The sequence below is a fragment of the Urocampus carinirostris genome, chromosome 15 (genome assembly GCF_059441175.1).
Source record: "Urocampus carinirostris isolate Australia breed hairy pipefish chromosome 15, RoL_Ucar_1.0, whole genome shotgun sequence".
Taxonomy (NCBI): Eukaryota; Metazoa; Chordata; class Actinopteri; order Syngnathiformes; family Syngnathidae; genus Urocampus; species Urocampus carinirostris.
In genome coordinates, this window is record NC_142363.1 from 12,352,632 (window position 1) to 12,375,772 (window position 23,141).

Sequence of the window (23,141 nt, forward strand, 5' to 3'; positions counted from 1 at the left end):
TGTGTCTATTTACAGATATATATATATATATATATATATATATATATACCACAGCCATATCCCCCTAGTGCAGGGGTCGGGAACCTTTTTGACTCAATGAGCCATAAAAGCAAAAAATATTCATTTTATTTTGGGAAAGAGCCACACCATATATTATGAGACAAATTTGCTAAATTGCTAAACCCGCGCCCCAGACAAAAGCTTAGTCTTCAGCACATTTATTTTTGATGATTTGATAAAAATTATGAAAAGAGAATAATGCCAGAGCCCCTGTCCCAAATTCAACAAACAGACCACTTTAAACTTGTCTCTTTCTTGCAATTACTCAAGATCGGTTAAACTCCTTTTGACCCTTTTTTTCATACATACTGGTTTCAAAACCAGATGCAAGCATTTATTTTGTAAAAACGTCACAACATTCTGAGAATAGGGAGCCTTATGTGCTTACCTTTGGCGAGAGATGGGAGGGAATGCTTGTACTTTTTGCATAGCTCCACCCATCCCTCCCACTCACCCAATCAAATGACTAAGTTCTCTTGCGGTGTTTTGGCGTATTTACAGTTCTGTGGATTCATCATAAAGTATCTGAACACTGAACACAGATTATATAGTGAACTTTTAAATAAAGGATTCTTTAGCGTTGTACAGCCAAAACGATTTTTTTTTCCCCCTTTTTTTGTGTGACACCTTGACTGTAAATTGTAGTGAAAAACGTGCCCTATATATACTGCGAAGTGTTTCCTCTGCATTTAGCTTTGGTTTGGCTTTACGTGTACCTGAATAAGATAGACAATTCCGGTTTTGAACAAGATGGAGAAATTTTGCATGCAATCAAATTGGTCACTGAGCCATAGATACTCATAGAAAGAGCCATATATGGCTCGCGAGCCATAGGTTCCCGACCCCTGCCCTAGTGGGAGGTGGCTAGAGTCCTTTCTGACTCTTTTTGGGAGATTGATTCAGAGGAGGGGATTCCCAGCCTCCTCGCTCAACCCAACTGAGGTGTTGGGAGTCATTAGGTGACCAAACCACCCAATTCCAACCCCTAATGCTGAACGAACTTTAGGAACTTAACTTTAATTAAAAGTAATAGCAAAGTAAGATTTCCTTTTAAGCACTAAATTTGATCAATTGCTTTGAAACACTCAATTCAATAGGGCTTCTTAATTCATATTTTATTGCATGAAATTTAATATCATTAAGATGGATTTTAAATAAGCAAGTGCAGGAAAATGTAGCCAGCTATTTGTTGGCCATTAGTGCAATGAACAATATAGTTTTTATTGGGATACACAAAGTGACACACGGTAAGAAATCCAGGTTAGTAACATCAAAATGCTTTATACAACAACTTCTATTTTAAATAAAATAACTCCAGGATGGGCAGCACGGCGACGCAGTGGTTAGCGCGTGTGCGACACAGTTCTAAGGTCTTGGGAACCTCCTGTGTGGGTTCATATCCAGCACAGTAAGTCCGGAATTTGTATGTTCTCCCCGTGCTTGCGTGGGTTTCCTCCGGGCACTCCGGTTTCCTCCCACATTCCAAAGACATGCATTTCAGGTGGATTGGCCGGTCCAAATTGTCCCTCGGTGTGAATGAGCGAGCGAGTTGTCCGTCCCTGTGTGCCCTGCGACTGGCTGGCAACCAAATCAGGGTGTCCCCTGCCCACTGCCCGATGATTGCTGGGATGGGCTCCAGCACCCCCGCGACCCTACTGAGGAAAAGCGGTGCAGCTAATGAGATGAGATGAGATGAGATAAGAACTCCGGGATGTGCGTTTCCTCAAATGTTCTCTAGTTGCTATATGGTAGTCAGCATATGCAGCTACAGTGAGTGGTTTGGAATGACAAGTGGACTTGACGACATCTTGTGGACATATTTAAAACTGCAGTTCATTCACGAGAAGCGGTTCATTTTTTTCGAGTGCTTCTCTCAGCATCCTCTCGCTGGCTTTATTAAATCCGTGATATGATTTTGCCCGCGGGCCGTAGTTAGCCGATCTCTGCCCTATCAAGTCAAACCATTACCTGCAGTTTTAAATATGTCCACTGGTTGTCGCCAAAGCTAAGCGCCACTCCCAAAGCTGTAATTGAAGAAACATTTCGATAGTATATGACTTAAAATAGGAGTCATGGACTCACTGCTTAAGGCAAAAAAATGCACACTCCTGGATTAAAAAACACACAATTAGAAAATAGCCCCTGGGTTTGTTTGCAGAAGTTTTAAGAAGTTTAGTTTTTCAAACCAATGCAGCCCGCGAGTCAAAAAGTTTGCTTATCCTGCTGTAGTCCAATCATTCACGTGAGATTTTCTTGATGCAGTTGCTAAAAATAGGCCCAGTGAGTCATCACCCCACAATTCGTCTCTTACGATTCAACCTACACGAAAGCTTGTTCTTGTGAATGGTCCCCTGCAGGCTCTATTCACAGCATCTTCATTAAGGCTTGCGCTTGAGTTGATAATTTGGGAAAACTCAACTAAGGTCCCTTCATGAAAAAGCAACAATGTAATTTTTTTTTTACTTATCATCTGCCTTTATTTAAATGATCAAAATGCCTAAGCCTAAAATTATGACTCCACACTTCAGATTCCCATGGTTACAAATCTGTATTCTCCCCACGTTTATACAATACACATCTGCTTCTTTGCTGAACGTTCAAACTTTTTATACAATTTAACTGATACACTACCAATGGTGGCTATTGACGTCAAACATCTTTTTTAACATGACTGTTAAAAAATAGTTTAATAGAACACCCACGTGTGTTATTGGTAAGCAACTGTATTGACTCAAGTCAATCCATTATGTGCCTTTTGTATTTTAGGAACACAATATTCTGCTTAGTGGGTTGTGGGATATAAATGAGGTAGCAAATTAATCCATCTATCCACAGCTTATCCTCAGTAAAGTCGCGGAGGTGCTAGAGCCTATCCCTGCCGTTTTCGGGTAATGGGCAGGGGATTACCCTGTACTGGTTGCCTGTCGCACTGGATTTGAACTCATGACCTCAGAACTGTGCTGAGGATGCCCTAACCACTTACCTACTAACCTTTCTGTGCGGAATTTGCACCTGCTTGTATAGGTTTCCTCCGGGCAGTCCGGTTTCCTCCCACATACTAAAAACATGCATGTCAGGTTAATGGATGGTCCAATTTGTCCCTAGGTGTGAATGAATGAGTGAGTAGTCTGTCTCTGTATACCCTGAAAATGGCTGGCAACCGGTTCAGGGTGTCCCTTGCCCACTGTCCGAAGATAGCTGGGATGGGCTCCAGCACCCCCGCAACCCTACTGGGGATAAGCGGTACAGACGATAGAGGTGGTAGATAAATCTAACTTTTTTTCATGGCTATTTTGACACTTTCTGTCACTAAAAGATGACCTCCCAGTTGCTTAGGCCTCGGGTAGGGGAAAATCACAGAACTGCCTCGGGAAGTAGGGAAATTGTGTTTGAGCCCTGGGAAACTTTTGTCAATTCAAGTGGACAAAAAAACACAGAAATTGGTTCTTGACCAATATTGTGCAAACACAATATTATCAAAAATATAACTAATAAATTTCACATTTGGTAAACATCTAAAATGAGAAGAGAAGTCATCAGTGGATCTTATATTTGCAAGGAGCCCAAACTTTCGATAAGAAATTCTAACCTTTTTTTTTTAAATCTGATAAGGACAAAATCTTGGTTAGTGAAAAATCCCAAAATACGTCCATTGACAGGATCCAGTACAAGTCCTAAGGCATTCCTTGATAGCACACTCGTTATCACTTAGGACACGCCAAAAACTAAAGACTCCATTTGAATACACGGATATGTTTTGGACACAATTAGATTGTATAACAATACTGAGGTGCCGATCATGATTGTCAATAATTGCGATTCTTCAAGTATTGCGTTTTTATATCCTTGATAATTGCTATTTAATTTTCTTTCCTAAAAAAACAAGCAACTTATATCATACACTTCTGGGACAACGATCCATGAATGATGTTCAGACAATGCACATCATTCTGTGTCAGTGAGTCTGGAAGTGGACATTTATTTTAACTGAGACAATGAGAATATAACATGTACACTGAACATGAACTGAAATGATGGTTTGTGTTGGTTAATGTTGATATCTGAATGATGGCACAAAAGATGTGTTTATCGTCTTACTGCAGTGGGTTAGGGATGTGGGACAAAATTTGCAGTCAGTTTTTGGTCATGTACAGCTCTGTATTCCTAGGAACTACATAAATAAACCAAAATGTGTCCATACTTTGGTTTTAAAATGTATAGGCGCCGGTCTTAGTTCTCGTTGCTTTCCCGCACTTTTATGTACCGGATATGAGGCATCAAAAATCCATTCCGAGGAGAAACGTAAATTTCAAAAATCACGATATATACGTGAATCGATTTTTTTTTTTTGTCCCACCCCTACTTTGAAGTGAGCTGGTCCAAAAGAGCCGTTTCTCTAAAAAGACCCTGATTTCCCAACACTAGCGCCTTTTGGGTCACTAAACGGGTATCGATGGAAAGAGAATTAAACAAGGAATTTGAATCTCATTCAGAACAACTGTGCATATATCTCCTTTAATTTGACATTAAAATTGACTTTGTGCATCACAAAACTTGATAAGCAGTGAATATCATAAAAACTCACCTACGACGAATTTTTACAAGTTGTCAGAGCTGTTAAGATCGACGAGCTTTCCCGAAGAGTGCCGTAAAATGGCGTGCAAAAAAACACAGGTCAGCGTGAAGAATCTCATTTACCCAGCTCGCAGTTGATGAATTTTCACAAGCGACGTTTCAGAGCATGTACAAGGACGCCGTCGCCCTTGAGACGGTACATAAAAAGATGTTTCATGCCAGTCGTATCGCAATATTTTATTATCACCTCACCTACCTGAGACCAAGAGATTTGTTTCCTTTTTCATCAAACTCCCAACACAACTGATTTCTCGGTAGAAACGACACATTTGTAGTCTTTCCTCTTTGACCATTTCATCATGACATCAGCGTCATGTGAGCAAAACGGCAAATTACTTTTAACCGGAGGAACATAAAAGTTGAGTTGAGAAATGGGCAAAGCTTTTAACCTTTCGCTGTCATTTTCTGCAAAGTATCACCGTTGCTCTTAGTGTGCTCAGAAAACGTAATTGTGATAACAGACATGACTCATTGTTCATTCTTTTGTTTTGGACTTTCTACCAAACTAGGTGGTCTGCGCTTGACAGTGGTATGTACAGAAAACTTGTTTTGAAGGGGTGAAATTATTTAAATACATTTTTCAACAATGTATTCATTTGGTTAACAAAGGATCCAAATTTGGGAAATTACAATGTAAGGATGTGCTTGTTTGGTTCATGGTTCACAGATCCCTTAACTGCATCGGTCATTGGCGCACCGATGAGGATGCAACTCTGGACAGCCTGCTCCACTGTTGACGGTCCTTTGCCTATTCTGGGGTCGTGGCAAAGTTGGCACCAGTCCATTCCTTGATGTTGTAGGCCCATTTCTTTTTTGGTCTTCCTCTCCTCCTGCCCCCTTGGACTGTGCCCTGAAAAATGATCTTAGTCAGTCCTGATGATCTTCTGACGTCACCTTACCACTGAAGTTTCCATCTGCGCATAGTTGACAACATGTCCTCGTAGGTCCAATGTGCACCTTGATGGTCTTGCGCACCGTTTCGTTGGGTTAAGTAATAGACGCCTACAACTTTCGTGTAGCATCGCATCTCCAAGGCTGGATTTTCTTTTCCAGTCTTGCTGTGAGAGTCCAGAAAGCGTAGAGGCAGATGGAAGTAACCAGCGCTTGCATGAGTCTGGTCTTTGATTTCACTGCTATGTTCTTGTCCCTCCACATGGGTTTAAGTCTGGCAAGTGTGGCTGTGGTGGTTAGCACGGAGCCTCAAGTTGCAAAAGTCCAGGGTTTAATTTCAGCTAACGCAGCCTACCCGAGTTTTCATGTTCTTCCCCTGCCTGTCAGGTTAATTGTCCGGTCCAAATAACCCTTAGGTGTGAATGACTGATTGAATTGTCTGTCATTGTGTGCCCTGCGACTGGCTGGCAACCAGTTCAGAGTGTCCCCTGCTCACTGCTTGAAGATAGATAGGGACAATTTGGACCGGCCGATGAACCTGACATGCATGTCCTAATTCAATTTCCAAGACCTATAGGAACTTGATAACATTCCTGATCAATTGATTTCGGTCTTTCAGAGATTAGAACCCTGTAAAACAATGCCCCTTAGGACTGAAATTGAAAACCTTTGTTGTAATTTATGATTGACCTTAGTTAACTAAAATTTAATTATTTATTTATTTATTTTTTGAATGATACAAAAAAGAATAAATATTATTATTGTTATTATTGTAATTATTTGTATAACCATAATCTTTTTTAAAAAGGGGAACTAAAAAAAACATTCCAAAAGTTTAGAGTGGGGCTAGAACTCGAGCACCACCTCGTGTCTCTCTGTGTACACACTTGATCCATTTCCTTGAATTTGGATCGTGCCATTTTCCAAATGAGTACTTCAGGCCCGTAGTGATAAAAAGTGTAGCGGGGCCAAGATTTATAACGTGTTGTGCAGGCCTTGCTTGCCGTTCTCTGTTATTGCTTCGCGTGAGAGGCAGAGGAATCATCCAGAAAAGTAAATTCGAGCGAGCAAAGGCGCAAAATGGGACATTGCCTCTAAGCGCAGACCATACGTCTCAATATCCACCTAGTGCGTGTCGTCAAACCTTTTATTTGCCAGGTCTTTTTTTTCCTTCCCCGACACACACAAAATACTCGGCAGGCACTCGGGAGCAGTGACAGAGTTATTGTGACACGGGGCCAACAGGAAATTAGGATCTCTCCTCAAAGAAAACAAATTAGATTGGAAGGAAATACGTTAACACACAAAAGAAGGGTGTCCAAAAGCCCCTAAAATAGTGTTTTATTTCCATACTTTGTCGCAAATAATTAAGATTCTGGCGTGGTCAAGATCCTGTAACAGACCAAAAAACATCAGTGAGGAAAAAAACGTGAAAATCTGGTTTTAAAAGTCAAGAGTTGAAAACTATTTTTAAGTGGTTGTTTGGGTAATATTAAGAGAGAACATTTATGCTCCCTACCATAATTTTTCATTGTGAAGGAGGACAGACTTTTTCGTCCTTCTCGAGTTTGAATCAACATCCTAGTCGTGAGACAAGGCAGGTAAAACCAAACACAGGTGTGAGCAGTTTGAGATTTTTATTACAATAAAACAAATACATGAAATAATATTCTTGGCTTATGAGCTGTAATGTTTTCACGAGTGCACTTTCAAAAGGGGCTGACAATCACTTATATACCAAAGGAGCAGAACCCTGAAGTTAGAGGAAAATTCCCAAGGGACCAGCTTCACACTGCTCTTCGTCCGGACTGAAACCTCCTGGTGGTTTGATAAGACTCAAAGCCTCCTTTCCTAAAATCAGAACACCCCGTAGAACAATGTAGAGATTGTATAACAACCTGATAAGTTGATATATTGTGGCGTCAAAGCAATCCAACAGAAAGTAAACGAGTACATGTGAGTAAATGGATAACCATAGGGTGTGAACATTACCACTAAATTATTAACTTGATTAAAATATGTGTGTAATGATTTAAAATAAAGAAAAGGATGTAACTGGAAAACTCCCACGATTATAACACATTACAAAATTACAAGTGTTCTTGTCAAATTGTTATTAGTTTACTTTTTTTACAGGAACTCCACAGTATCTAAAAAATATATATTGAAGTGGAAACCAGTTTTTGTACGTACAGCGGGTCATGAAAAAGTGTATGACGGGCTAGAAAAATGGCCCCCTGTCATGATTACTGATGCGAGGCACCTGAGTCTGCTCCTTTGACGCCAACAGCCTTGGACGCTGATTGACTGCTTGTCTCTTTTTAAACCCCCGTCCTCCTGTCACCCGTTGTCAGTCCGTCTGCGAACCTCAGCTACACTAGGCAAGCCTTCCAATCCTGACTCTCTCCTGTTCTGATTCCTGTTTGATTCCCGGCTCCGACCCATTTTCTGAACTTGACTACGTTTTTGCTCCCCCGTCCCGGCCACCGATCTGTTTTTTCCCGTTCTCGACACAGCCATCGCTCGCCACAGAAATACCACTTCTGCGTCTAAGCAAACTGCTCCCTCGACCAGCGATCTACAGATCGTTTATACTATCCTTTCCCCTCTTCCTAATAAAACTAAAAGAAACGCACGCAAGTGGGTCCTGTCTTCATTCTGGTCCTGACACCCCCACCCAATGTTTGGACATAGCTGTTAAGCAGTTGTGATCATTTTTGACAAAATCCTTTGTTTCTATTTGTTTCATCTCCAAACAAAAAGCTAAATTTAAACTAGTCGAAAAATGAGTTTGGTCAATGAGTTTGGTCACGAGACGGAATTATTTTCTGCTTTCGATCCAAAATGTTGTAATTGTTTAAACTAACCTAAATAGAAAACTATTCAGGTAGGTCTTAAAACAAATACCAAAAGATTATGGGCTTTGGTAATATAGTTTTCTTATCTTTTATTAAAGTTTTGAATTTTGTAAACGAGTACTTCATTGACAAATAAAATCATCAAGTGATGTAAAGATATTAAAAATCATTAATCAACACAGTTATCTGCCAAGCGCAGGGATAAAAACTCTCAAAAACATTTTCATTACTTAGATTTTTTTTTTGTCACTTTTGACTGAGTGATTGTTTGGTTTATTTAAAGGGGAGGAATTCAATTTAACTCAACACACAAAACATTGTTGAAAAAAGGCCAGAGGGATATTTTTCATCTGCAGTCCCCTGGCCATACTATAAAAGAAGGATAAAAACAAAGAAATATTCAAACGCAATAAAAAAGATGTATTAAATGAACAGATCAAATAATAGATAAATCATTTTCAAATATTCAAATCTCTCAGAAGTAAACTATGAAATAAAACTTTTTTTAAAAGAACTACACAATGAGTAGACTATGAAAATATAGGACAATAAAAACATGGCATTACCCGTTTAAGTTTGCAGTGCGGAATTTATTTGAGATTATGTATTAAGCTTTTATGTGGCGGATAAGGTTATTCTTGTCAGAGCCAGTTCAGAGGGTAGACCCAAACGTGTAACGTTTCACAACAAGCTTTATTGCGGAAGCGGAAAAGCCAGGCGCAGGAAAACAAACGCCAGCGATTCGGCGATTCCTGAGTAGAGGAAGCAGGAAACCCACAAGATCGAAGCGTGATCGGAATGCTGAAACGAGTGGAGTAGCCGGGACGGGCGATCGGAGCGTGGTCGATGGACAGAACGGGTCAGGTAGCCAGAGACGATCGGGAAGTCAGGGACAGAAGAGCAGGATACAGGTGAGGACGGGACTGACAGGATCAATACCGGATACAGGATACGGGATAACGGGGCTTGGATCTGGGATTGATACAAGATACAGGATACCGGACAGACGTGATCGATAACGAGCAGGATACTATACAGGATACACGGCTTAGATCAGGGATCGATACAGGATACGGAACAGACGCCAGAGTCTAAATGCTTGCCTTGTAAGTGCGGAGGTTCGTTGACGGACTAACAAGGAGTGAATGAGAGCACCGAGTTCAAATAGGAGGGGAGCCAATCTGTCAACGGGCAGCAGCTGGCGCCAAACGAGCGGTCACAGGTGAGGGCAATGGGCAATCGTGACAATTCTACCTGTTGGCACACCCTGGCAGGAGATATTGCATAAGATGCCAGAGACTATTGTTGTTTTGACTATTATTCATCAGTGTTGTTTGTTATTTTGACTGTTATACACTGTTTACATCATTATCACTATTAGCCAGAAATTTTACTGTTTAGCTTTTTGTAATCTGGGATATTTAATAAAAAGAAAGGGCTCAGGGGAGGAACTTAAACATACATATGGAATCTAGCACCATGAAGGGGGGTTTTGTACTGTCCTCTCCTGTTATACTTGTAAGTCTAAAATTCATTGATATCTTCCCTCCTTAGTTTGTGTGTCTACAACACTATAAAAGTGTCAGTGGCTTGTATATTTCTTATGAACTCAAACATGCCAAGTGAAATACATTAAATCAAAAGAATCCAAAAAAGGCACTTTGTTGCTTCTGAAAACACCATAAATCACTCAATATTTACTGACAATATATAGCTAGTTATGCCAGGTCCCGGTTCAATAAAGAAAGGAGCAATGGCTGGTAGCTCCTGTAATGACAGCAATATCGGTTTTTATCTACTTCAGGTGGAGGCGGCGACGGACTCGGAATCTGAAAGCAAAGGCTCCAGGGAATACCATTCCGTCGGCACCCAAGTGGAAGACAAGAAATTGTGAGATGAATGAATAAAACTTTTATTTCGAGCTTGACAAAAGCAAAAACAAAACAACAAATCAAGAACAATAAAATAAAATACACAATGTTAACGTGCATGTTCAAAAGGGAGTAGCAAGTAGCAAATGCTTATTAAATCCTACCCTCAGACTTCCTTAACAATTGCATCCTAGATCTAGATCCCCTGTATATTTACATGTAAAAAATAACTTATGAATATACATATTTACATTTGCTCTCTGGCAACACAGTCTCATCATCACCATCTTCATCATCATCACCATCACGACTTCCAACACTTTTTTCTAATACCGGATTAATTTTGTTTTGCCCGTCTATTAACTCTAATATGCTAGGAAGCACTAAATATAATTCAGATACCAATAATGACGATAAAATTTTTGACAGTTATTATAATGATAATTATTATCATTATTATATTAAATAATAATGACAATAACAATGTCGATTTGCTTATTACTACCATTTGCTATATCATTTAGACATCATTTTCTTCTTCTCTGTACTTTGCCAAGATTGTTTTGTTTTTTTTATCTGGATTTGAACTATGTTTGAGCTTATGCTGTAATTTGTTCCAAAGTTAAACTCCACATACAGACACACACATACTTTTCCTGGTGGTTCTCACCAGTTGGTTCTTAAAGTTACCACATCCCCTCAAGTTATAGCTTTCTTCTTTTCTTGTGAATATTTTTTGTATGTTCTCTGCAGTATATATTTGTTACGTTGAAAAGTAGTTGGGATGATGAAAACTCCTCTAGATAAAACAGTTTTAGTGATTTGGACTGCACCGATAGAATATTGGTATGATCAACGTATCCCGATGCTTTGCAATCTTAATTCTTTTTTGTTTCTTGCCATAAAATATCAAATCAAATCAAATGTATTTGTAAAGCACTTTTCAGACAATGAATCAACTCTCAAAGTGGTGTATGAAAACATTCATTGGACAATAAGGCAGAGTTTTTCAAAATTTCTTGAGCCAAGGCACATTTCTTTCATTGAAAAAAATCCTACGTTACACCACCAGTCTGTGCCTTTGAATCTCAACAAAGGCACACGAATTGGATAATTTCCTCGGCACACCTGACCATATCGGCAAACTCCCCTCCTTTTTCCCCACCCAACAACTCAAAACACCAAATACACAAAATGAGAAATATAAATAAAATATGAATACAATAAAAGTGTAATGATATTGAATATATAATAAGAATGTTAACACCATTATGACCAGGCACAGGCTTACCATGCGAGGAAAGGGCCCTAGGGAGGCTCATCCACATTGATAGTAGCAGATGGCTGTAGGAAAAGATCAAACGACATCCGACCGGTGTAATAGATTACAATAAAAGGTCAGAAAACAACCTAAAAAAAAAAAAAAAAAGCCATATAAAGAAAGGCGTTATTGAAACCTGTTAAAAATATCAAAGGACCCCGCAACCTTATGTTCAACAGCTGAGCATTCCATTGGTGAGGACTAAAGTGGCTGAATGGCGGAGAACGTAACAAACCGCTGCTAGTAGATCTGAGGGACCGCGAGGGATGATATAAGGACGGCTCAAGACCGTTTAGACATTTAAAAACTAGTAAAAGAACCTAAAATATACGGAAAACCAAAACAACAATTGAAACTGATGTAATGTAATCCCCATAAGCACATGTGCTGCTGAGTTTTGTAGTAGCTGCAAGCTGGCAGTATTATTTTTGGGCGGGCATTACAATCATGTAAATGGGAGGATAAATAATCATATCTGTGTTTGCCCAAGAGAGAATTGGGCGGACTTTGGCGATTAAATTCAGATGTGAAACCCCAAATTAGTTACCATATATCTTTTTATTTGTGACATAAAAAAGAGCTCAGAGTAAAAAAGAATGCCCTCATTTTTAACACAATATGAATCTTTTAGTTTTAGTAACATTTTCTCTCTCTGACTTTCAGGACTGATGGTTAAGACGTCTGTTTTGTACTGGTTGAGGTGTCTGAAGTTCTGCGCCATCCATGACTTAATATTTTGAATGCATTTTAAAATGGTAACTATATGACTTGTGTAATCACGGCACAAGGCAATGTATAGCTGGGTATCTTCTATGTAACTATGGAAACTGACGCCATGTCTCCTGATGACATCCCCAGGAGGAAGCATATACAGATCAAAAGTATCAAGCCTAAAATTAAACCTTGGGAAACCCCACAATTAACTTCATGCATTCTGGAGGATCAGGCAACCATACTTACTGAGAAAAACAGACAGCGATTGTAGTGATCAGCAAATGCATAGCGCTCATTCCTGCTTGGAGTAATTGAAACTTTTTGGGGGGAGTAAGGGGGACTTTTTTGACTGTTTTGTCCAATGCGCCTGCTTTGCTTATTTCAAGTTGCGTCTAGTAATTCTAAATGCTGTCTTGTACAGCGTGCTTTCCTTTTTTGCCTTTTCTTCCACATAGGTATGTGATTGTGACTTTTACTTCCTTGTTTTTTGCCGCATGTTTTTCAGTTAATATAATATTTTCAAGATAACTCCCCATTAGCGTGCAGGCGACCGAAGGCTTTCAGTTTTGTTTGGTCTAGGTTAATCTAGTTACCAGTCGGCTAGCTGGCTTGCCTGACGTGCTCAGTGTTTTTTCTACCGCCTGGGTTCGTGTTTGCCGTGAGTTAGTCATTGGCTTGCAGTTATCCTGGCTGCTCACTGCATGTTTTTTGGTCAGCCAGACATTGTTAGCAGCCGACTAGCCTGCCGTGTCCAGGCTAGTTAAGCCCCTGTTAGATCTCCGTGTGTTATTTTTACCATGAAGTCTTTTTAATTTCTGGCATTTCTTTCCAAACATCCTTCAGCTCCTTTTTTGTTTACATCAGTTCGTTCAGAATTTTCTCAATTTTTTTTCAGCTTTTTTCCTCAATTTGCTGTCCATTATATGAAATTGTTCTTGTCTCTTTTCGTATCCTTTATAGCTGATTTTATCTCTACTTTCCTTGCTTTCAACAATTTCCATTTCACGCAAAATGTAGGTTCGTAGGAAAGAAGAAAAAAAACAGCAGCAAAAATAAACATTCCAAAAGAGATACCAGGAGTGATGAAAATAAAATTCCGGAGCAAGCATGAGAAACATCCTTCCTCGTAAGACTTCAGAAGAAGAAAATGTTATTAAAATCCTGTTATTAATATCCATATTGTACCTGATATCATTTAAAATATTTAGAAGGGCACTCTCCAAAATGTGGTGGCTTCTAGAACCACATTTCATTTCTGCTAAAAAATGAAAATAAAAATATAGAAAATTAAAAAGAATACAGCTAAACTAAAACCAGTTCCTCTAAGATCTTGCTTAAAAACAGTAAGTTGGACACCGGACGGTAATTGTTTAAAATGCACAAATGTAAGTTGCTCTTATTTAGAAGGGCCCTCACCGCCACTGTTTTATAATAATAATAATAATTTCCTTTGTATTGTCATTCTTTGTAAGAACGAAATGTCGATACACCTGACCCGTTGTAGCGAGCCGATGCAGCCGCAGCCAACAGAGGGCGCCGCCATTTTACCAATGTTATAAGTCTTAGGTATGACTCGGCCGAGGCGCGAACCAGCGACCTCCCAGTCTCAAAGCGGGCGCCCTACCATCTAGGCTACTGAGCTGGTGGCACTACGGAAAACGTCTATCTGAAGAGAGCAATTGACTATGTTTAAAACCTGTTCCTCAAATAAACCATAAAATATCTTTAAAGAGATGTGGGAATTGTTTCTAAAAGGCAGGTTGTTGGGTTGACTTTGGATAAAACTTGGGCAAGTCTCCTTGCATAAACCAAAGCAAAACCTTTCAGTGTTCCGTTGGGGGCCATTTCAGCCTGCAATTCTGGTTTTTACCCGAGCCTAATCTTGTAGCGTCGTAAGCAAAAAAAATTTTGATGATACATAACACAAGTCATTTATCTAATCTAATCTACTTAAATCTGAACTATTTTATTAATCCTGTGTGTGTATGTGTTTGTATCTTAATTATAGGCCTCAAAACGGATTCAAAATTAACACGGTTGTACTTTTAACCTCCGCAAGGTCTTTAGGTAGGTTTCGTGTCAAGGCACCCCCTAAAAATACCAAAAAAATCAATATTATTCTGAGGTCTCTAACACCCAATGGTTAAATTGGGTACTGCAGCTCCCGACAACCGACCACGCCAGAACCACCACCTTGATTTTTGCAATTGTTTTTTTATGCACATATTTCAACAAACCACGACTCCAACAACCTTGCAGAACTCGAATGCCCGGAAAGGCCAGGTAATTTGCTTGTATAGAATAAAAACAATAAAGGTCCCAACACAGACCCTTGAGGGACTCCACAGTAATTGCTCGTAAGACTTAAATGGACATCACCAATCTTTATGTATCTATTTATGGTAAGATCATCTCAGGAGCAGGAGAAAACCTGGATGTGGCCAGTGGGCCTTGACTTTTACGTATATGCCATAAAATATGAATATCCCTTTGATGTTTTTCTTCAGACAAGGCCGTTTCAAGCGCTCTAATAGTGTGACGACGGCCGTTCAGGCCGATTTGGAGCTGGAGGGCTTCCCGGCCATGGAGGACAAAGGTCTGCAGTTTGGAGGCGGCTTCCAACGCCACTCGGAGCCCAGCACGCCCACCCAGTGCGGAGCCGTGCGCACCGTCCGTACTCAGGGCCTTTTCAGCTACCGTGAGGACTACCGCGCCCCGGCCGAGCCGCCCAGCCCCAGGGAGGCCCCCAGCGAGCCGACCTGGCAACTGGAGCCCCCATCCCCGCAAGAGAACGCAGTCACTTCCGTCGAGTCAGGCCGAGGTTCCCCTTCGCTGAGGAGGGACGGCAGCTGGTTCATGCAGCTTCTGCACAACGAGACCAAGCGTATGGAAGCCTGGTGCAAAGAAATGGAGGCAGAAGCCGAAGAGAACGATTTGTCGGAAGAGAGTGAGTCATACCCGCTTTAATATCAAACAACAACAGTAATCACATTTTGATTGCAACGTCAACTTTGTGTGGCAGTTTTGGGGAAAATCCGAAGCGCAGTGGGGAGTGCTCAGCTGCTGATGTCACAGAAATTCCAGCAGTTCTATTGGCTGTGTCAGCAAAATCTGGTGAGCCCGGTAATATGAAATAAGAACACCAACCCTCAAACAACTGGTTGCCCCCAACAGGGCTCTTATGAAAAATAGAAAGAAAAAAATAGCTTAGCAATTATTATCTAAAGTGTCAACGCACCATTAAAGCATTTACTCTAAAACTTTGAAATCTTTAAGTAGTTGTCTCCAAAGTAGTGCCCATGGGCAACAGGTAGCCCCCTAATAACACCTGAGTTGGTTCTAAAAATAGTTCACCAGTTATGCTTAATTGTGATTTTCTAGGAAATTAGCTTTCTAACTGGCATGATGTTTCACTGGTTTCTGAGGCTATTTTAACTAGTGGTAATGACATATTAATAACATAGTAATAACATAAGTTGTTATTTTAGAAATGCATATCAAACTTGAAGCCCTTCGCATCAATCGGTGCAAAAGCAGCTTTTAGCTTCAAAAAGGTTGGTGACCCCTGCCTTAAAGCTTGTTAATCTCGTGTCTAAGGGGCCGGTCACACAGCAGTTTGCGGCTGAATCACGGCCAGAAATTTCTGCCTGTGAGGCGGACGCTATTGGACGCTTTGAGATTGCCATAGAGACGAGATACAGCAGTGCTTAACACGCGGTCGGAAATTCGCGCGCGGGTAGCAGCGCGAATAAGTTTTGCGCATCTCAATTCTTTACAACGCGGGAACACAGCCTTTCACGGGCGTATCGAGGCTGAACCACAGCCAGAAATTTCTGGCCGTGAAGCAGACGCTGTTGGGCGGTGTTGGACGCTTTGAGACCGCCATATAGACGAGATACAGCAGTGCTTTACTCGCGGTCGGAAATTCACACGCGGTTGGCCGCGCGAAAAAGTTTTGAGCTACTCAAAACTTTGAGCACGTGTTAACCGCGGGCAGCACACGAGGTAATGACGCGGTACGACGTGCTCTGGCCGCGGCCAGGGCTTGGTTACACATGGGTAGGACGGGAAAATTCAGCGGGTAATTGTGGGTGGAGCATGGTAATAGCATGTTCTGCGCCTGTATCGCGGTGTTATTTCGTGAAATTAGCGTGTTACGCGTGTGACGGTCAAACGCCTTTCTCCGCGTATATACAGCGCGATTTGCCGAGCACACGTCAGTTGTGCTCGAGACGTCAAGGGGGTGAACATGGATCCCCGTCACCGTAGTGACCTCGTCTTAATCCATTTTTATTTCTTGACATTTCTTTTCATTTCATAACAAGATAATAAAATAAAAATGAAAAACTATTACAATAATAATAATAATAATAATTTCCTTTGTATTGTCATTCTTTGTAACAATGTACACAGAACGAAATGTCGATACATCTGACCCGTTGTAGCGATAATAACATATTGGCTTCTTCGGTGCCATAGCTTGAAATCTTGATCTTCACGGGACTGTGTCTTGAGCGGTTATGATTTCTACAGCCCGGTGTTATGCCGAGAAATGCATCCCTGCCGAGATTTGCATCCCCTCGCTACTACAACCACTTTTACCTCGTTTTATCTCACTTTTAGGGAATGTAATGGCGAACATATAACCAAAACCACTTCGTCTTGCATTTGTTGGGAATGTAATACAACTTAAACCATTCCGTCTTTGTTTTTGTTGTGAACGTAATCGAACGGTAATGCACACCGTATATAAAACCCTCCCCCCCTCGCGTGAACGCGCATTCTGCTGCGCTTCCAACAAAAGCGATCGTATTCTATATAACGCGTTTATTTAAACAATAAAGTGCGATCGTATTCTACAAAATGTGTTTGTTAACGCGGATGAAAAAGTCACCAACGTCAATGCACGCTTCCAACAAAAACGATCGCAGCAGAATGCGCGTTCATGCGAGGGGGGGGGTGCGTAGGAGTCGGATTTGGGCACAACACCGGCTCGGGAGCTTTAATACTTGTGGTCCACACGAGAAAATGACGCAGAAATGACGCGATGAGGAAGCGGAACAGTCGCCGGCATCTGTTTTGCGGGCATACCACCGATGAACAGCGGGTTGGCCAATTTTGCGCATTTTCCATCGCGGGCAACCACGGGCAAAAAAAAACCCGCAAAATTTTAGCCGTGATTCAGCCGCAAACGGCTGTGTGACCGGCCCCTAAGAATAAAAATGTGACAGTATTGCTATATATATTTTTTCCTTATATCATTCATTTATTTTGAAATGTGTACACTGCCAGCAATTAATAGAAATAAAATACTGGGATTTGGTATATATGTTATTTACTAATAAATCTTTAAAAATATAGTAAAATATACTTGTGTAACTAAGTAACATTACCTGATTCAGATGTTGTCAATTTTCAAGATAATCATAAATTATGATATACTGTACATCTAAAAATTAGCATGATTTCAATAACAGTTGTCTGCTTATTTGGTTTGCTTTAAATCATTTTTATTTTCAACAAATATGTGTCTGATCCAGATTGTGTTCGTTTTTAAAGGCTAAACCGCTTTAAGAATTACTGACTTTTTTTCTTTTCAATCAATCAAGATCCATTTATTGCCTTCTGTAGGCATTTCCAAGACATTGGGTTTACAGTATATGTTGTAATATTGTGCACTTCATATAATCTTGATTGTATGATTTCTATATTCGTAACCTTTTTATTATTTTATCAATAATAATTTTACTTAATTAGTCATAATTAATTCACTTCATGAGAATTCATTTATTTGAGCGTAATTATCTGACTTCTTGATATAGTATATCCATTCATTTGGTTTTTATTCAGTCCCTATATTGTTTAAAGTGGTGTCCTTAATTTGCAGTAAGAAGACTGCCTTGAGTCTTATCAATACTTGCCTAAAGCAGTTTAAAACAAGGGCTGTGTGAAGTAGAGACTTCCATTATCTCTCTAACCGCTCAACTTTAGGTTTTTGTTTTTGTCATAGCTCGCCCTCCTAATATAAAAGAGAGTGTCAGTCATGTTGGACTTAGCACTTGTGTATCAAACAACTTTGTTCTGTACCTAATTTGTGTCCGAAATATGCTACGTAAAAACCTTAATAGAAATCTAGCCCTCGTTTTACCCCTCTCACATCCTGGATGTAAACGAACATTTTCACATATATACATATATATATATATATATATATATATATATATACACACACATTTATTTATTTTTTTAATTTTAAGGATTTATAATGGGAGGGAGAGTATGAAAAAAGAGAATTTTTACATGTATGTATATATCATATAATTGACTATTCATATGTGTAGTAAAGGTTATGGTTCTTTTACAAAACCCAAATATACCTCTAGGTCCCATTTTGAACCCAACATTTTGTGTGAAATTAGTTTCTGAATGGTCAGTTCTAGGTGTTTTCACATTGAAACTATTAAGAAGCCACAGATTGGACAAAAAAAATCTATAGGTGTTAATTTATTTATTTCTATTATTCCCTTTATCATGACACCTTTCCCAAGTTATTTGATGATTGTGACCATTTTCAATTGTTGTAGTTACAAAACTGCGGTGGACATTGATTAACTGACAGTCTCAAATCAACCCCACTTTAAGCCATTGATTTTCTAAAGTCACAAAAATGAGGATCAATATCTATCTGGGACATTCAAAAGCATTGTGGTGGAACCACATAAAAGATGATGGATATAGTTTTTGGATAGTGATGCAAAAAAAGGAGCTTTTCCCATTACATGTACAGTAAATACAGTATTGCAAAGTGACAGGTTTTATTTTATTTCTTATTTTTTTGCTTTATTGAACATTCACATATACATTACCAAACAAACATCTTACCACAGTTTTGCATGAACAGTACATTTAAACTGTATAACAAATCAAAATACCAATAAAGAAAAATATTTTTTTTAAAAACAGTAGACCAGAAAGTTACATCACATACTGTATTGACCCTGACCTGGCTGTTGCCCGTAGGACCCCAGCGCCATGCCGCGGCCTACCTCACAGGACCTGGCTGGGTTCTGGGACCTTCTGCAGCTTTCTGTTGATGACGTCACCTGCAAGTTCGATCAACTGCAGCAGATCAAGAGCAACAACTGGAGGACAATTGATAGTCCAGAGAAGAAGGTAACTGGGACCGAAGTGTATTTTCTACTACCGTCTAAATTTGAAATTAACTTTGGATTTAAACATTGTTGCCCAATACTACTAATGTTCCGTAATTTACCGTGTGAGTTTATCGAAAGGAAAAATATAAGCATTTTTATGAAAACCACACAAAAATGATTAGGCAATGCTCAACCTTGATTTTTTTATCATTTGTTTATGGTTCATTTGTGCCACCTGCTGGTCACGTGTAGTAGAAACAGGTTTGGTGTGCACTTTTGACTATAAAATGGCTCTCTCAAATCTTACTGTGAAGAAAAATAATTCTGAAATGATTTTCAATGTTTGGTAGGTCCGATTGAAGCTGCATAAAATGTAAGTGTAAAAGCTTAATTTAAGCAGCGAATCAGAATTTAACCTAATTTGAACCCTCGTGGATTAAATAGAAGTAGAGCAGTTTTAAATTCGTAAACTAAAACTTTCAACTTGACTTAAAGCATCTTTGCAGTTTAAAGTCATGAGTCAAAAGCATTTCTTTCAAATCCAAAGGTGCAACACTTGAGTTGAAGCCACTTGAAACCTGAAGTTAAAATGTTTAAGTTATAACTCAACTTACAGCGTAATGTTAAAGCTTTACCTCGAGTCACAGTACCTTTACATCATTTAGTTAAAACATTTCAATTTTAAAACCGAGTGAGAATTTCCCTACGAGGATGAATAAAGTATCTATGTATCTAGCTATCTAGCTATCTACACTTCAAGTTAGACCTTTACTCCTTTTAAAAAGAGGATTAAAGATTTAACCTCAAAGCTTTAACTCATCGGTTGGCAACCCAAAATGTTGAAAGAGCGACATCAGACGAAAAAAAACATGCATGGAGCCGAAAAAAAATAAAACTTTATATAAGCCTTGGAAGGGCAACATATACAGTATATACTTGTGTATATTATCATTGGAAATGGTAAGTTGGCCATAGGACAGAAACTGCAGAGATACTTCAGACTTCAGTTATCGCTGGTTCACTTCTTTGAGGATAAAAAATATTCAACTTTAAAAAAACAGATCAGGAAAAAAGTTTTAATTAAAAAAAAAAGAAAAAAAAAAGAGATCACATGAAGAGAAAACAGAAGATGCCTTCCGCACCATCAAGGGACATTTAGGGCAGCCAGGATTCAAGCTGAATGGCCATTTAATGTAAAAAAATGTTTTAAAAAAGATCATAAAACAAAATAAAGAATGTTTCCCACACCAACCGCACAGCTCTTGTGACTGCGAGAGGGAGGCAACTACAGCTAAGATTCACACGGATAAATAAATTCGTCATGCCAAATCTCTCTCTCTCTGCAAGTCCACTGTAATGAAGGCCGCCCAAAATAAAAAGCCAGACCCGCTTGTTCCGGCCCCTGCTTTAACTAAGTCAAGCATCTTTAAATCCACAACCTTGAAGCAAAGCCATTTTCACTCAAGAGTTAGAAAGCAGGTTTAAAGTGTTAACTTAAAAATGTAAGCTTTAAGTCAACCCAAATCAGTTTTTAGTTAAAACATAACCCAAGAATCAAATTACTTTTAAAGCAATAATGTTAATGCTCTAAAGCTTTAACTCAGGAGTCACATGAGTCCTGCAGTGTTAACTTTAGAGTTTTAAATTAATCTTTGATAATAACTATTGTAGGTTACTCTCCAGGATTTATAACAAAATTCCCAGTAGTCGGTTACACACGTTCTCGAATTGAAAAAAAAAACACTCCGTTATAAAGACAATATAATTTAGTGAACTGTCATAAGGAGCATAATTTCAACTTCTTTTCTGCCAAGGAAGGAGAATGCTTTGTTGAGATTTTTTTGGTTTCTCCATTTGTTTCTTTTGTGAATATGGTCATTTGCTTTGTTTGACAGAGCTATTTCTGATAATACGTTATTAGCGGACAAGCAAAAGAAAACGGCCGGTAAACGTTTGTTTCAATCGGATCGCCTGGTTTGATTCAAAACAATGAACGCGTTGGCGAGACCGGCACCTCATTGGCTATGCCGTTTCCTTTTTCCCTCGAAGCCTCAAGCTCCAACACCAAAGAAGACGATTCGCCAAAAGAGTGTGGTGACTCGAGACAGATCCCTGGACCTCCCCGACCGGCAGAGGCAGGAAGCACGGAGACGGTTGATGGCGGCCAAGCGAGCCGCCTCCTTCCGACAGAATTCCTCCTCGGAGCGAGCCGACAGCATCGAGATTTATATTCCCGAGGCGCAGACTCGACTTTGAAAAGTTTGTCCTGAAGGGAAAACTTGTTTCCCTGCTTTTTTTCCTAGACTCCTGTTCCTGTTGGCTTGTAGGATGCGCCGATCATCCCAAGGTTAGGGTTCAATATCGGACAAGGGTCAACTAGTTGTCTCATTAGTAATCTGATTACTTCGCTCTCATCATGCATGTTTTTTACCTGTGTTTTGCAAAGTGCCGTTTTAAAAACGTAGCCAAGCCTTTAAAGCTACAAAAAAAGAGAGTTTTAAATAGATTAAGGAAATATCCAACAAATTGACTTTTGTTTCCCAACCTAATGTGAATTGTGAAAAGTGCCAAAACTTGACAAGCCTCAGTCAATGAGCCCTGGACAGCTGTGTGGGAAATACACTTCTTCTCTTGTCATCTTTTTTTTTTTTAAGACACAATTTCCATTTAGTCTAACTCATTCAACACCAGCTCGGTTCAAATTAATCTTCACAGGCAATGGACCAGTTAAATTAATTTACCCGAACATTATTTTACATTACACTGATTAGAAAGTGGAAACATTGTGAGAAACGACTTGTTTGTTTGTGCCCCTATATCAAAATGTGTCATTTATATAATTGGCTGTTCGAAAAAGGGAAATGTACTGTTCAATACCAAGCTAACAAAGTCTAAACTGTACTTCATGTAGGCAAAAGTCCCAGCAAATCGTAAGCTAACTGCACTGACCTCAAAGGATGGGTGTGTTGTTACAGGTGTCCTTAAAAAGTTGAAAGTAGATAATTTTCTCTATTATGTATTAACAATGCCCAACTGAGTTTAAAGAACCCTGAAACTTTAATTTTCACTCTGCCTATCTGCTTAGCTTACTTTTAGCAGAGCTGTCCGGGGCGGAATACATAAGGTAGGAAGAATGGAGGGGTGGGAGAATTGCTGGAGAGTGACATCATGATCATTTCCGCGTTTGATTTATTTTGTTCATTTTGTTAGTGTAGCATGAAAATGGGGAAAGTAAGAAGAGGCCTACTTCAAGTACAGTCCAAACACCGACCCAAACTTTAAGAAAAATGAAAAGAGAAGTTGATTCAAGCACAAATACAATTTCATCACGAGGAGCTTGACAGAGGCTACAATTATAACTTAAGCCAGGAGATGGCAGCCGAGTTTCATACAGCTCATTTGAGATGGCACAAAAATTGTTAACACTAAAAAAATTTCAAGTAAAAAAGAATAATATTTGTTTTGCTTTTTTTTGTGCTTATTTTAAGTTTCAATTTTCTTATTTCACTTTATTTTACCATCATTTTCTTAATTTATGTATAGTTATTAGTGATTTAAATTATTTTAAATGTAGGTTTATTTTTAAGTCATAGTTTTTTTAAGTAAACAAATACATTGTTAGAAAAAACACAATTAT

At 39.4% G+C, this 23,141-nt stretch overlaps 1 protein-coding gene across 1 annotated transcript in view; it reads left to right on the plus strand.

Annotated features, from left to right (window-relative positions):
* The window catches only part of dlgap2a (discs, large (Drosophila) homolog-associated protein 2a), a 181,552-nt gene extending 159,741 nt beyond the window's left edge, over positions 1-21,811 (plus strand). Inside the window, exons 9-13 of the mRNA XM_088354961.1 lie at positions 10,249-10,334; positions 14,858-15,297; positions 15,373-15,464; positions 19,371-19,523; positions 21,554-21,811. Coding sequence (XP_088211087.1) covers positions 10,249-10,334; positions 14,858-15,297; positions 15,373-15,464; positions 19,371-19,523; positions 21,554-21,760 — 978 coding nt within the window. The 3' untranslated portion in view covers positions 21,761-21,811. The remainder of the gene's footprint in view (positions 1-10,248; positions 10,335-14,857; positions 15,298-15,372; positions 15,465-19,370; positions 19,524-21,553) is intronic.
* The last annotated feature ends 1,330 nt before the right edge of the window (positions 21,812-23,141 follow it).